Here is a 15,736-nt window from a genome sequence, read left to right as displayed (position 1 = left end):
TACTGCTAGTTCTCCAAGTTATCAGTAGGCATTTAAAACACTCTATTTTGATATTCATATCATTAACAAACATTATTAGTCATTACATAATGTTAAAAATAGCCTAGATCATATATCCTGATATATTGGCTACAATATACACTCGTATTTAAGTGTACATGCACGATAAAATGTGTGCTTTGACTGAGAAATCAGTCAAACGTGATATGAGTGCATTATTGAAGGCTATTAAAGCATGAATGGATTCAGCTTTCTCACTCAGCAACCACAATTCTATAGTTTTAATTGTAGAAACGCGTTGTTTATTTACATAACTGATGAAGAGCTGGCGTGCTCGAGGATCCGCCCCGGACGACTGACTGGTGCTGATGCTGAGCATCACTGAGAGAATCCTGTCTATTACATCATCTCTACGCCACCTGATTGGCTGAAGGTCAAGGCGCAAGCAAAGCGGCACGTCTTTACCAAACAATCAAGGGCTGGTGGATATTAAATGCGTCCTCTTCTCCCCAAATCTTTTAAAAAAAATCAATCCCTACGAGCTTTTCGTGCTGTAATCGTTTGAAAGCATGGCGGAAAGCGAGGTGGACACGCCGAGCACCCCGATTGAATACGAGAGCAAATACTTCGAATATCATGGAGTTCGACTCCCTCCTTTCTGCAGGGGCAAGATGGACGAGATCGCCAACTTTTCGTTAAGAAGTAGCGACATATGGATCGTTACATACCCCAAATCAGGTATGAAATCATATAGCTACAGTTTACATGCGCACGCTTTTCCTTCATAGCGGATGCAGAGGTGTTTTACCAAAATAAACGTGATCACTGCACGCCACTTTTTTGCATATTTATTTTTAGACAATATGATTTAGATTGCATCAAAGCATGTTTCAGATAGCTTGTGAAAATAATAAAATGAATAAAAACAAACACGCTAATATGCATATTTATATAGCATGTTTGATTAGTAAAAATAGCACTTCTAGACGATGAAAAATATGTTTACTTCTATGTGTCTCATCAACGGCCTGGATGGCATTGGCGATATTATTAGTTTCAAACATTAATAATTTTCAAAATATTATAAAATCAGCCCTAATCATGTCTGGTCCACCCTGAGAGTCTGATGGCCACCTTACATCTTAGAGGATGAGTTTGATTTAAAAAAATAAGGTGTAAAGTTGCTTATTTTAGAGATTGTGTGATGTTTGGTTAATAAGAATGACAAATCAGAATTCTGGGTGCGTGTTTGTATTGTGTGTTGATGTGAAATAAAAACAGCAAGATGAAATGATTGCCATGCCCACACGTGTTCATTCACTGCAGAGGCGCTGTTTCCTTTTAGGATATATTGCTCCCTCTCCCACGCATGCTTGTCAGTTTACTTGTGTAATAAGGCTGCTGAAAACAGACAAACTTTTTTTGTTGTCCTGCATCAAAAAAAGCAAGTTAGACTGGAACGTGCATATGCATTACATTGCTTTCAAACCTGCTTGCAATTTTGAGAAGCCAAAAAGAAAACCATCCTTGGCTTGTAAACAACATTAGGACAGTCTAAATGATATATATATATATATATATATATATATATATATATATACCATGATTGCACCGTTATAAAGAGAAGAATTGAGAGGTAGACAGACAGCAGTGAGAGAGAATAGGGTCTGAAATGGCTTGGCTCTGCAGAGGATGTTGTGTCGCACCAGCATCTGTGTAATTGAGTCCGGAGAGCCGAGGGAAGGCCGAGCTCTGCTGCGTTACACACTGAAATGTGTGTCTCCAGCGGGGCCGTGATGGATGACAGGTCAACACTGTCACACGTTGCACTGCCAGTCGAATCTGCGGAGTAAACAGACATTGCCTTGTTGATACTGTAGGTGTTGTGGGAATGGGGGAGTCCAACATTACAAGCTTCTTGATACTTCTCAAATAAAAATGATATCAATCGAGATAGTTTGCTAGTGCATAAAGTATCAATTTTTTATTTATTTTGAGTGACTCATTTTGTTTTCCAGTCCAGTGAGAGGAAGTGGCCACTAGGAGGGTCATGTGACCCTGTTGGTGTGTTTTCTTGAAGCGGATTGATTTTGTGAACAAAAATCATTTGCAAATCAAACACATTCTCATTTTATTCATCACTTTTATTTGACTGTCAGGAAAGGAGTAAAATTGATTTAAAATGGATTAATAAACCCACGTCATCGTCATACTGACACATAGACCCTCCTTATGTTTGTTATGCCCTTAAAATCCTGGATTCATAAAATTAGTTCCAGATCTTTAAAGTAGCTAACATATTCTAGGAATCTGTGCAGCAAATCAAGATTTATTTTGACATTATTAAATATAACAGGGAGAGACGTGGTGGGGTTGTATTCATTTCTGTGTGTTTCTGTGTATGTTGTTACTGTAAAAGTTAGCATGCAGAATTTAATGTTCTCTAATCATCATTAATGATGTACTGAATCCAGTCAAGTTCGATTAAACCTTCGAAATATGAGGAACATATTTTCTTTGAAAAAAAAAATTTATATATATATATATGAGGGAAGAATAAACCCCTACACATGGTTAATGTATTTATCTGGCAAAAGTATTTGGCAAAAAAGGCAAAAATCACAGCTACAGGTTTATTTTACTATGCAAAAACAGAATGCATAGAAAAACTAAATGCTCACAGGAAAATCATACATACAACATGATCAGTTATTAATATTTTGTTGGTTCTCTCTTTTTTTTTCTCTGTTTGCATGCGTTCATGATTTCTTTGTATAACAGCTTGGCCAAAAATTATGTCCGCAAAATTTGCCATGTTTCATTGCGTTATCACAAACAATTGAATCCAAACACAACTATGCAATATGATTACAAAATCTTAAACACATTTTTAATAAAAGTTGAAGATGTCAATTTTCCTAGGCTAGACATCACTTTTGGCCTCTACTGTATATGATTCCCCTACCAAAAAACAAGCAAAATGATGTTGCTAGCTACATACACAAAGTCCAACCTAAAAATAAAATGTACACTATCTGTATAACTATTCCAATAGCTGTAAATAGATCAAATTAATGGTTGTAAGAATGTTTAATGGTGAACCTCAACTGGCTATATGTCATTTGAGGTTGATACCTCTGTTGTAGGATATATATATATATATATATATATATATATATATACAGGATATACGTTGGTTATATATATAATAGGGTATACATATAATATGGTTAAATTATATAATTGCATAATATATAATGAACCACTCGCACCATGGCCCCGGTTAACATAGCTATGGCCCAGTGTATGATTACATACATTTTAGAATAACTTGATTGTCCTTTTAAGAGGAAGCGCCCGTCAGAAGGCATTATGTGTTTATTCTGTTAATTAATGAAGTTAATTTATACTTATCTGCTCTCAAATCAGCCAAGAGTAAACTAAACTGCTCGATGAGAGCGAAAGAGACACATTATGATCATTTCAAGGTCATTTTTGCATTATGCCTTTGTTTTGTGCTCCCATAAGGCCTGAAAACTCATGAAGAAATATGAGTTCTGCTGAATTGGCAAAACTACTACTAAACAACCTCAACTAAACGGAAAATAGTCACATGCCGGCCTGTTCTTTTCATCTAAAATGAGCAAAAATAAGAAGTGAAAGAGGACACTGATACGCCTCCACACACACACACACACACACACACACACACACACACACACACACACACACACACACACACACACACACACACACACACACAACAAAGAGTGAGAAAATAAAATCTACTTGCTTATATACACTTAATACGATCAGTCCACAAACTTGCATTTTTCCGGCTTTTTAGAGGATCCAAATAAAACTTGTCCGGCTTTAAAGGCTCTTTTGCCAGTTGTCTAATGCTTGTCATGTGTTTCTGTCTTGCATAATTACTCTTACAATTAATTTGTTATGGCTTATAAATATTTCATTTGTACATTTTGTGCAAGATGTTTTCTTGGAATGTGACATCTTCCTGTTGGTCAGTACATTAAACAAAATATCCCTTTAACATCAAAGCTAAATGTCAGAACAAACTTATAACAAATACATAAATAAAAATAAAATTAAAATATCAGATCTTCACCTGTTATCAATAGTAATTCTGTAGGACGAGTTAAACGGAGGGGCTGCTCCTCATTAGCTGGGATGGTCAAAACTAATAAAAAAAGAAAAGAAAATAATTATTATCACTATATCTATAAAAAAAAAAAGTCAACCAAAGAATGGTTTTAAAATGGTTTTGGATTGCAGGTCAGGCTATATTCAGGCAAATGCATACGTTTACTAATACTCAATTCAGTTAAGTGCAGCAGGCAAAGTCATCTTTTTCCCATCAATAATACATCCGATATGGCTTTCCTTCCTGCCTCTCACACACACAGGCACGAGTTTGTTACAGGAGGTGGTGTATCTGGTGAGCCAGGGTGCGGACCCAGATGAAATCGGCCTCATGAATATTGATGAGCAGCTTCCTGTGTTGGAATACCCACAGCCTGGGCTGGAGATTATCCAGGTAGACTCTCTACCAAAACTATGGCCTTCAGCGTGAGAATGCTGACCTCTGACCTCTTTGACTGACAAACCGCAGTTTTATTTGTTGTTTACGTAGGAACTGACGTCGCCTCGTCTGATCAAAAGCCACCTGCCGTACCGATTCCTGCCCACGGCCATGCACAACGGAGAAGGCAAGGTCAGCTGGAACACAATCCAACATATTAATCATGACTTCCAATCGTTCATCAGGGCCTATTCACACAAAACTTTCTCTATTATTATACGGTACATACCATTGATACCTTTATTCAGCAAGGATGCAATAAAGTGTTTAGAAGTGACAGTAAAGACATTTATAACATTGCAAAAGATTACTGTTTCAAATAAATGAGCTCTTTTGACATTTCTATTCAATCAAAGCATCCTGAAAATAAAAATGTTCAGTTTCCACAAAAATATTAAGCAGCACAACTGTTCTCAACATTGAAAATAATAAGAAATGTTTCTTTACCAGCAAATTAGCATATTAGAATGAGGGATCATGTGACACTGAAGACTAGCCTAAATCTGAAAGATTAATGGTCTGGCATCGACTAATGAAAATCGGCCAGCTCGAGGGGCGGCACCAAGCATGTATTTGAAAATCTCACTGCATGCAATTGGATAACACTACGACCAATCACAACAAGCCCCATACGCTTAGCTACCAGCGGAGCTAACTGGTAGATCAGACTCTTGCCGTCTCCGGTCGGCAAAACAGCAAAAACGCCCTTCTTGCAAAGGAACGATTCGAGCGCCGTCTTCTGTTCCTCTTTTAAATAAAAAGCCAAGTCTGACTCGTTCATTGTAGCGGCTAAAGCCGTTGGTGTTCATCCATAGCCATCTTGCAATGTTTACTAATGACTTCGACGTCACAGCGCTGTCGTCTTCTGTTTAGCTCGCCTCTGGCCCGCCTATATCAGATAACCCAATGTGATTGGTGCAGCTCAGATCGAGGGGCATATTTAATGAGCATCATTACTCGACACCAGAGTAACTCGCTGAGCAAATTCAACTTGTGCTCTCGCGAGAACTCTGGATTACCAGGGTAACTGAAGACTGGAGTAATGATGTAAATTCAACTTTGCCATCACAGGAATTAATTACATTTTAAAGGCTATATTAAACATAGAAAACAATATTACTTTTTTAACTGTATTTTGTATTTTTGATCAAATAAATGCAGCCTTGATGAGCATAAGAGTAGTACAGTTGTGTACAATGGATTGCATTAGTATTTTACTTGAAGAGTCTTTTCATCAGTGATTCACTTTTTGTATAGATTTTGGTATGAATATGCCTTTCGACAAACATATCAATATTTGTCCTCTAGGTGATATATATGGCCAGGAACCCTAAAGACCTGGTGGTGTCCTACTACCAGTTTCATCGCTCTCTACGAACCATGAGCTACCGGGGAACGTTCCAGGAGTTCTGCAGGCGATTCATGAACGACAAGTGTGAGTAAGAGACATGACACAAAAGTGACAGGTTTGCTCAAAAGGAAAGTGTATGAGAATGAAAATGAAAACTGTTTCCTGTGTCTCTGCAGTGGGATACGGTTCCTGGTTTGAGCATGTTCAGGAGTTCTGGGAGCATCGCATGGACTCTAATGTTCTCTTTTTGAAATATGAGGACATGTACAAGGTACCGCCTGCATTGAGACACACACACACGCACAGAATTTCTCCTACCACAGTGTGCAGTTTTTCGATTTTGTTATTGCAAATTGAACGAAAATGTTGCTTTTTTAAAATCTATTTTGTAATTGATTGATTTTATTGCTCGATTGTATTTGTTTGTAGACGTATCAGTGTTTTTTTTTTATTATTTATATACTATTACAGTATTTATGAATATTTTGAATTAGCATTTATTTTTATATTTTCAAGTTTTAGTAATTCTGGTATGTGATTTATATTTATATATTTATATATATAAAAATCACATACCAGAATATATATATATATATACATACATACACACACAGTATAGCTTTCTAGTCATTCTTATTTTAGTTTTAGAAATCGTAGTACTTGTACGTCAACTTCTTTCAGGTACTTGCCAAGGCAACATTTCTAATATTCATTTAAGTTTTTAAGTTTATGTTTTATTAAAATTTATTATTTAATTTTTAGCTTTATTTCAAGTATCGACATTTTTTTTTAAATACTTTTAGTCAACAATAATAACACTGATATATTACTTTCCGCTTTAATTCAGTTTCCTGTAAACTGTGATGCAGAGATGGTAAATGATCTCATAGCGTGTATGTACGCATACCGCTTCATACGATCTTTAAAAAATAGTAGTGTACAGTATATTCAGTCTTCACTATTTCTTATTTCAGGAAGCAGTGCGTTAGTTTTGTATTTTAAACATACCCTCTTTTACATTTGTCTATGTACAAAGAGGCCCCTGATAATCACCCATTATCACAGTTAGTACATTTCATTCTTAACAGTTCCTGGTAAGTTAGATAGTAGTGTGTTATGTGTGTATAGGAGGGGGATCACTGATAGTCAGTCTGCTTGAATATCTTGTTTCCATATCTTTATGGGGTAATGCGATTAAAAGAGCTCAGAGTCCAGCAGGAAAGCACAAACAGACAAACAGAGACACACTGCATGTGACAGAGGCAACAGACTAATGTATAGAAACATACAGATTAGAGCCCGACCGATAAAGGATTTTTAAGGCCGATACCGATACAAATATTTGGTGATTTAAAAATCCGATATTCCGATGTATCGGCCGATATATATATTTTTTTACAAATCCAGAAACGTGTAACAAAACATGAACAGATTTTCCCTAACATTAATTATTTGTAGTTATTTAAGAGTCCTCAGCCTTACTAAAATAATATAATGCAGTTTAAAAATAAACTTCTTTTTTTTTTTATTAACTTTATTGTCACAACAGAACAGAATATATTAAAGTTCTGATAAATATAATGTATATTAAAAATACAAACTTAAGATATGAAACTTAAAGTCCTTTGAACAAAAAAAATCAACTATTATTATTAATATTGACAGTAATAATTTAAAAAAATCAATGATGATGATATTATTATTATCATCATCATTTGTATTATTATTAAACAAGACAAAGGTCACTCCTAATTCTATCCATCTATTCCATCAAGCTACAACAAACCATTTTCAATCATCATTTGCTGCCTGCCTTCTAAAATCTACGACTTAGTGATGCACTAAATACTGTACATTATGTGAGGTAATTAACACATGGTTACCGAGTCGATCATTCCCTGGGATGCGTTTTCATGAAAATCGAATGTAAAGAGTTTTATCTCTAAAAACAGATTAACGTTATCTTATAACGCTAGTATATGGGGCACAGAGTAAGTAAAAGTAAATCGCTAGTTAATACCACTAGCAAGGCTCAAAATAGCCTCACACTAACACGGTAGCATAATGAGGGTCCCTACATACAAACCGAAGCATTGAGAACTTTGTAAGTGTACAGACAGTTTAATAAGAAGAGACTTTATAAAGACAGTACTTTACGCGTTTACAGGCATCATCTTGGAAAACAGTCTCGACTAATCGAGTCACGAATGCCGTGCTACGTTAGATTTCACAAACGTAATTCCTATCGACCAGCTCACTTAGCACGGCGTTCGTGACTCGATTAGTCAAGACTGTTTTCCAAGATGACGAATGGCTGTAAACGCGTAATGTACTGTCTTTATAAAGTATCTTCTTATTAAACTGTCTGTACACTTACACAGTTCTCAATGCTTCGGTTTGCATGTAGGGACCCTCATTATGCTACCGTGTTAGTGTGAGGCTATTTTGAGCCTTGTTAGTGGTATTAACTAGCGATTTACTTTTACTTACTCTGTATCCCATATACTAGCGTTATAAGATCATCTGTTTTTAGAGATAAAACTCTTTACATTCGATTTTCATGAAAACGCATCCCAGGGAACGATCGACTCGGTAACCATGTGTTAATTACCCCTACAGTAACGCACACTTGGATTTCACACGCGTGTAAAAGAAAAGCTAACTTTTATGCACAGGCTAGCTGCTATGTTTGATACTTTTTCTCTATGTCTAAATGTTCACTCCTCGCGTGCCTAACTTACGTTTTACAATGCAGGGACTGGAACTACAGATATGCTAGTTATAAATACAGTAATCATTACTTTATTTAGGCAGAATAAGTTTGTTGTGATTTCCAAGCTCATTGATGTTAGCAGTCTTCCTTGTAGAGTGCGCTCTGGTGGACAAACTATGCAGCGCCAACACTCATAACATGGTTGCAGGGTGTTTCGTCCGCTTTTATTTTATTTTTTAAATATTCATTTATCGGCTGTTATAAAGCCGATACCGATAGTTTGGAAAATGCCTAATATCGGCCGATAATATCGGCCCGCCGATATATCGGTCGGGCTCTAATACAGATAGATAGGACACCATGTTCCAGGAGTCTGTTATTCTTTAAGCAGAGTCAGAGGTCAGAGACTATATGCTGAACATAAAGGATATTATATGGTAACACTTTACAATAAGGCACCATTTGCATAAACTAGCATGAACTAACAATGATGAAACCTTATTGTAAAGAGTTATCATATATTTAAAATTGTTGTCTTCATTGTTTCAACACTTCATAAGTTCAAGAAATATTAATTACATTTCTATTACTGTTTATAAATGTATAAATAATAAACTAAAATAACATAAAATATAAACAAATAGCAAAAGTTGCACATCCATGAATTAGTCGCTTTGCATAATGCACTTTTAACAATTAATTTTCTCTGGACACAGAACAGCTGGTAGATAAAAAGTCAGCTGCACCTCGAGGTCCCTGAAATCATTTGAAAAAGTTAAATATGTAAGCCTATTACGTGTTCATGTATTCATCTGAGTAAGACCAAGGTGTGAGTCATAATTACATAACTGAAAGACTGTCATTCTCTCTTTCTCTCCACCTTTCCTGCTGCCTGTAATTGTTGACTCTGGAGGATCTGGGGACCCTGGTGGAGCAGCTGGCTCGATTCCTGGGCATCGCGTGTGATAAAGCCCAGCGGGAGAGCATGGTGGAGAGCTGTAACCAACTCATTGAGCAGTGCTGCAACTCCGAGGCCCTGTCCATCTACCGGGGTAAGAGACAGACGACAGGAGAAAAAGGGGGCGCTTGAAGGTATAAAGGGGGGTGGCGCAGCAAGGCTAAGGGATAGTGTACATTCAGAAGATTGTTATGCAAAAGAAACCTCCTCAGTAAGTAAATAACTGAGCACAAAATATTAATTTGACATTTTATTACCCTGTGATGACTCGCAGTACTGTTATCACTTGTAGTGGTTTCTATCGTTTAGTAACAGACCGCTAGATGGTGTAATTGAAGAATCAGAATTGAGTATTGCAGGGAGCCGTGTAAAAATATAAATGAAAGATGCATGGTTCTGCACTAAGCATGGACAAGTTTATAAAAGGACTGCCTGTTCCAGGTAAACGTAAAGCATTGGACGAATCTACTTCACAACAACAACGTGGCTACACCAGACGCGAGCGGCACGGCGAGAAAAAAGCAAACACAACCCATTATAATCAGTGATGCTTTCTACACTGGATGCATCGCGGCACGACAAATCCCGGACAGTAAACTGATGCCCCGTTCTATTTCTAACGCAGGCCTACTCCAAGCGCTCACACAACTTTTGCTTTGTCCAGTATAGACAGCCTCATCAAACTGTTGCTGTGCGACGCGACAACCATCACGACTGGTGTAGACACTGTGTTTTAAAGACTAGAAAATATGATGAGACATATCTCGCCCTTGAATTCAACGGTGGGTAATAAAGAGAGACCACAGTGTGTTGCCTGCTGTGCCTCAAAAGATTAGCTTCTGACAGTATCAAGCCAAACAAGTAAAGACGGCACTTAATGCTGTGACACACCACGCCGACGTCAAAGAACTAGCTGATTCACTAAGCTGAACAGCCAATCAGAGTGATCTCTCTCACCGATGAGCTCCGCCTCTGATTCGACATGAATCGGACGAAAAACGCAGACGCGTCTGACAAGAGCCAACCAAAAAAATAAGACAAAAACGTGTGTCCCAGACTTAAAGTGATAGTTCACCCAAAAATTAAAACAAATACTTACCCTCAAGTTCTTCCAAACCTGGTTTCTTTCTTCTGTTGAACAGAAAATATATTTTAATTAGAATATTGGTAACCAGACAGTTGACGGACCCCACTGACTTCCATAGTAGGAAAAAAAATACCATGGAAGTCAATGGGTGCCATCAACTGTCTTTAAGAGACTTCACATCACAAACACAAAGAGAAGCTTGTTGAACTGTAGTACTGTATTGTACTGTACAATGTTTCAAGCAAGGTCATGTCTGAGAGTGTCTTTATGTGGGAGGCATGAAAATATTTTCCTCTAAAAGGGGGGCCCCGGGCCGGCAGAAACGGTTTGGGAACCACTGCCATCATGTGGTGAATATGCATGGTGCATCTTTATTTCTATGGAAATTTCTGTTGCTATCTGTTGTCTTTTTCCTATTATTTTGTTATTATTTAATAAACTTTATGAACCCCCCCCTTTTTACATAAAAGAGAGGATTTGCCATTTATTTTAGATTATTTTATCATTTGCACTTTAGTTCTGTTTTGTTGTTTTCTTGTGTCTTGTTCCATTTTCTTTTAGTGCATGGATTCTTGGCTTGGCATGATGCTGACAACTCACTACATACAGTACAGTAGGGAGTACTTATTATATAAACAGTGAACATGAAGATGGAAAATGTGTGTGAGAGAGGTACAAGAAGGTGAGTCTGGGTGATGTCAAGTCTTTAAGCAATGTTCTGGATCCGATTGCCATAATATTGGTTACCATAAAAAACTCTGAATTGTCAAAAAAAAAAAAAAAGTAAAAAATTTAAATAAAGAAAAAATATGCACTTACAATGCAATTAAACCAAGCCAACATTCCGGAAGGTATGAAGAAGAAATGTGAAGCGTGACACACTTAATTAAAACATAAATTATTCAGTAAATTTTTATTATTATTTGAGGTGTATAGTTATAGTTAATCTAAATTGTCCTTTTTAAAATGGATGGATTACCTAACCTGTCTGACTGATGTAATTCCTACAAGGTCTATCATATAAAAGTTAGCAGCATTATATGCATGATATTTAAGTTGAAAGATTTTACAGTCAGTGCTTTTTTTGAAAACACAACTGAGGAATGAATTATTCTCTTTGGCAATCAAACTTATGCCACAAATGCTGCCAATACAGTTTAACTAGTGTTGAAACCAAAACTGTGAGGTAATGTTGAAATCAAGAGCTCTTCTAACTCTGTTTTCATCTGCTTCAGGTCGTTTTGGGCTTTGGAAGGACGTTTTCACTGTGTCCATGAACGAAAAGTTTGACGGTGTTTACCGACAGAAGATGGCAAAGTCTGACCTGACCTTTGACTTTAACCTGTGAGGAAGCGACACTGGACTATCCGTTACCGCTCAAACAACAAACCAACCAACCAATCACCTGCTGTGCTTAATGTCACCTGATGGACGTTCCCCATCCAGATTTTATCTTTCCATCCCCACCATCTCTTGCTCATCAATGCTTTCATTAGCTACTCGAAAGTTAATTCTTAGTACATTTACTAAGAGGCTTTTTTTCCTCTTGTGTATTTGCATTAACATTGCATCAGCAGTGCTAGTCCGAAGTGTAAGCACAGTGCTTGTTGCGTTTGCACATTGTACAGAGCTATTCCATATCCCAAAGGCGCTTATGAAATGTGTATTTATTAAAAATTAGAAATTAAAATGATTTAGACTATATTCTATATGCTAAAGCCCTTACGACAAACTCTCAGGAGGATTCTTGAAATCATTGGCTAATAGATGCACCAAATATGCAGTCATCCAATCACAACTCAGGTCGTGAAAACCTGAGCCTCATGATGAATGCTGATTGGCTACTGGCCAAAAGATCTTACAGTATGTGTGGAATGTCATTTCGCTTCTTCTTGTGCACCTCTCTTAGTGGCTTCTAGATGGCTTTGACTTATATGGTATGTATAGTATGGCTATTCATTGATACCGTAACGAAAGGTAATTCACATGGTTATGTTCACTTGATTACATCTATATTTTCATTTTTGAGTGCATCACATCTATTTGCATCATCCCCAGGATCATTCACATGAACATACACTCTGTCGAAAAGTAGGAAGGGGATCTTTTTAGAACATTTCACATCAGTTACATGCATATCGTAAAATAATGCATCAGAAGTGTTGTTATGAGCAGATATGAGTTTGTATTTCATCATTATGTTTTGGTCAAAAGTATAAAAGATGCGCAAGGTGAACTCAGATACCAGCACTCATAACAAAGTGACTCACATATCCAACAATTGCTGAGTTCAGAATGGAATACTAACATACTATACTGTAGCCTACAGTATGCTATTGTTAAAAAAATAGTATGTATGCATTATGCCACTAAATAGTTCAATCAGTTGTCACATGACCTTATTAAGCGCATGTTTAATTCAGAGAGCGATGGTTGTGTCAGAAAATAAAATGACTATTTTGCATTTTTGATCCCAAAAATCTCTTGGCATTCTGATCATATAATGACACGATAACATAGATATTACATCTGGTTCAATTAAAGGTTGAGTGCATTTTAATGTGGCATTATGTTTTCTAGTTTCAGCCATGGAATAAAAAAAACAACAACATCATTTAGACTTTTTATCTCATAGTTATATAGTTATAGTTTTTTTCTCTTGCGAGTTTTATTTTCTCACAATTTTTAAATTTTTTCTTCGCAGTTGCAAGTTTATATACCGCAATTCTGTCTGTTTTTCTCAGAGTTGTGAGATGTAAACTCACAATTGTGAGCTATAAACTCCAAATTGCAAAATATAAACTCACAATTCCCAGAAAAAGAATTGTGAGATAAAAATTCACAATTGACATATTTTATATGCAATGGTGGAAACAAGCTTCCATTGTTTTCTGTGCAGTGTGCGCTAATGCACATTTGGAAAAAGCTAGTAGGTAATCCGATATTTAATGCATACAGAAAATTTGCATACTGCGCACACTGTACTGTGTACTATAGAAATAGTAAGAGTAGCATGCTAGTATGCTATTTAGGAAATAGCACATGGCTGAATTTGAAATGGCACACTAGCATACTCTCTCCCCATATAGCAAATAGTATGAGTAGTATGCTATTCCGAATCACTTAATTCAGGAAGAGAACAGACAGGAGAGAGGCTGAAACCTCACATCCAATCAGTGTAACTGAATTTATTCCTCTACACCATTTTCTCTTCCTTCACGCTCATACTCCCTTTCCAGTGCTTATTGTCTCTGGTATTAGCCTGATTCCCCACATCTTTACTGTGTGGGTCTCAACCGAAACTCATTGGCTACTATCAACATGTCCTGCTCATTCTGCAGATTTAGACTGCTATGCTGTTTTATGTAACTCAACACATTGTTTTTATTTTTTGTCAGTCTTGCTTGCTGGTTTATTAATAAAGTGACATCTTCAGGCCTTGGAGTTCAGTTTGCCTACTGCTTCTTTTCTTGCCAAGAGCGTAAATACAACGTATCAGTATTAAAAAGACGGCTAACACAGCGGCTTAAATCTAAGATGCTGGATTAACAACAGTTGGAAACTGAAGCATGCTGAGTACAAAGAGGTTTCTGAACAATCACAGATGGCACCAAAGGACAAGTTAAGTTCCTATGGCAACAAATCAGTGCCTCTGATACACACATGTGTCCTTTAAACGCCAATCAGGTATTAAAAAGAAAGTTTGTATTTTATAATTGTGCAACTTTGTATTTTACTGTTACACCATTGCATGGTCTCAGGTAATAGTGCTATTAAGAAATAGTTTGCTCCCAATTAACAAATAATCATTTGAGGGTGAACTCCCTTTAACTTTACAAGAGACAAAAGTTACAAGCTTTACCCTCATAATGCATTAATAACTGTTTTTACGGTTACATTTCTGGGTCCGTTTGGACCTGGTGGAACATAAGCTTATAAAACAGTCATAACTTATTATTTTTCTATTAAAATCATATTGTATCTAATCAGAACCTTCTCATTAATGAGGGAATGCACTTTTGAATGTTACCATGTTTTTACCATGCTATTACTTTATTTACCCCCTTTTTATTAATTAAACAAATTGAGAACTACAGCAAAAACTAGTGTCATGTAAGAAAATAAATATTTTATTTATTATTCCTGAGAATTTTATCATTAGATAGATTATTAAAATTATACCGGTTGATTTGAGTATTTTAATTAATTAATAATTCCCTCCTATCACTGCATTGATCTTTAAATTTCATTCATATGGTGAATAACCTGAAGACTTTGAAATTATTGCTCAAACATCATCTTCTCATACATGCCAGATGCATGCAAATGATATAAAGAAGGCTCCATTTATGCATCTCAAAATATATTAATAAATCCCACAGCATTTATTAGTAAAAGACCACAGTGCTCACCCATTAGTGACTAATGATTGGTGATCACTAGAGGGCAGTGCAGTCTAAAGGCAGAAATATTGCAGAAACATTTTAAAATTGATCTTTTATTCTTTGGGGCATTCTATGAAACAGGTGTTCTGTTTTCCAGCTTGATAAGGTTGTTGGTGCATTTTTTTTGGTAAGATTTTCAACACGTAATTAATAATCTGCATTGTGCCATCTTAAGCTAAATTAAACAAACATTGTCATCTTTATTGGGATATAATTATGCATTCAGAAGGTAACATTGATGACAGTTTCACGGTTTAATTTGACTTGCTCAAGATGGTGAAAGGAAAAATTGTCTTAAAGAAGTTATTATATCTCCTTTTTAATTTTCAGTTTTAAAGTAGATATTTTACAAAATCATGGTAACAGGAGTGACATTTTAAGATGGACATCTACTAAAAAACAAACAAAACAAAAACACATAAGGTTATTTAAAAAACGTTGTCCTCTGGGAGAGAAAGTTAGTAAAAAATTCACTCATTATTATTCATTTTTCCCCGGTTCTCCTGTTGGAGCCGTGCAGAATAACAGAGAATGTGTTGGATCCAGGACTTCTCTCCCGATGGAATCTGCACATGTATAACT

The 15,736-nt window shown here is 36.3% G+C and overlaps 1 protein-coding gene across 1 annotated transcript; it reads left to right on the top strand.

Moving 5' to 3' along the window:
• The first annotated feature begins 428 nt into the window (after positions 1-428).
• Positions 429-14,158, top strand: sult4a1 (sulfotransferase family 4A, member 1). The gene is made up of 7 exons (XM_084111518.1): positions 429-738; positions 4,425-4,555; positions 4,652-4,732; positions 5,909-6,035; positions 6,128-6,222; positions 9,578-9,716; positions 11,945-14,158. Exons 1-7 carry the CDS (start codon positions 570-572, stop codon positions 12,055-12,057), a joined length of 855 nt encoding a protein of 284 aa, XP_083967644.1. The 5' UTR covers positions 429-569; the 3' UTR covers positions 12,058-14,158.
• The last annotated feature ends 1,578 nt before the right edge of the window (positions 14,159-15,736 follow it).

The sequence above is a fragment of the Abramis brama genome (assembly GCF_963993115.1).
Source record: "Abramis brama genome assembly, chromosome: 4".
Classification (NCBI taxonomy): Eukaryota; Metazoa; Chordata; class Actinopteri; order Cypriniformes; family Leuciscidae; genus Abramis; species Abramis brama.
The sequence above is the reverse complement of the archived record's forward strand: the minus strand, read 5'-3'. Positions and strand labels throughout refer to the sequence as shown.

Excerpts from the sequence above, each read along its gene's own strand:
- sult4a1 (XM_084111518.1), top strand. The coding sequence starts at position 570 with ATGGCGGAAAGCGAGGTGGACACGCCGAGCACCCCGATTGAATACGAG. Across the intron at positions 6,036-6,127 it reads GCGATTCATGAACGACAAGT|TGGGATACGGTTCCTGGTTT; the intron begins GTGAGTAAGAGA and ends GTGTCTCTGCAG. Across the intron at positions 6,223-9,577 it reads AATATGAGGACATGTACAAG|GATCTGGGGACCCTGGTGGA; the intron begins GTACCGCCTGCA and ends TTGACTCTGGAG.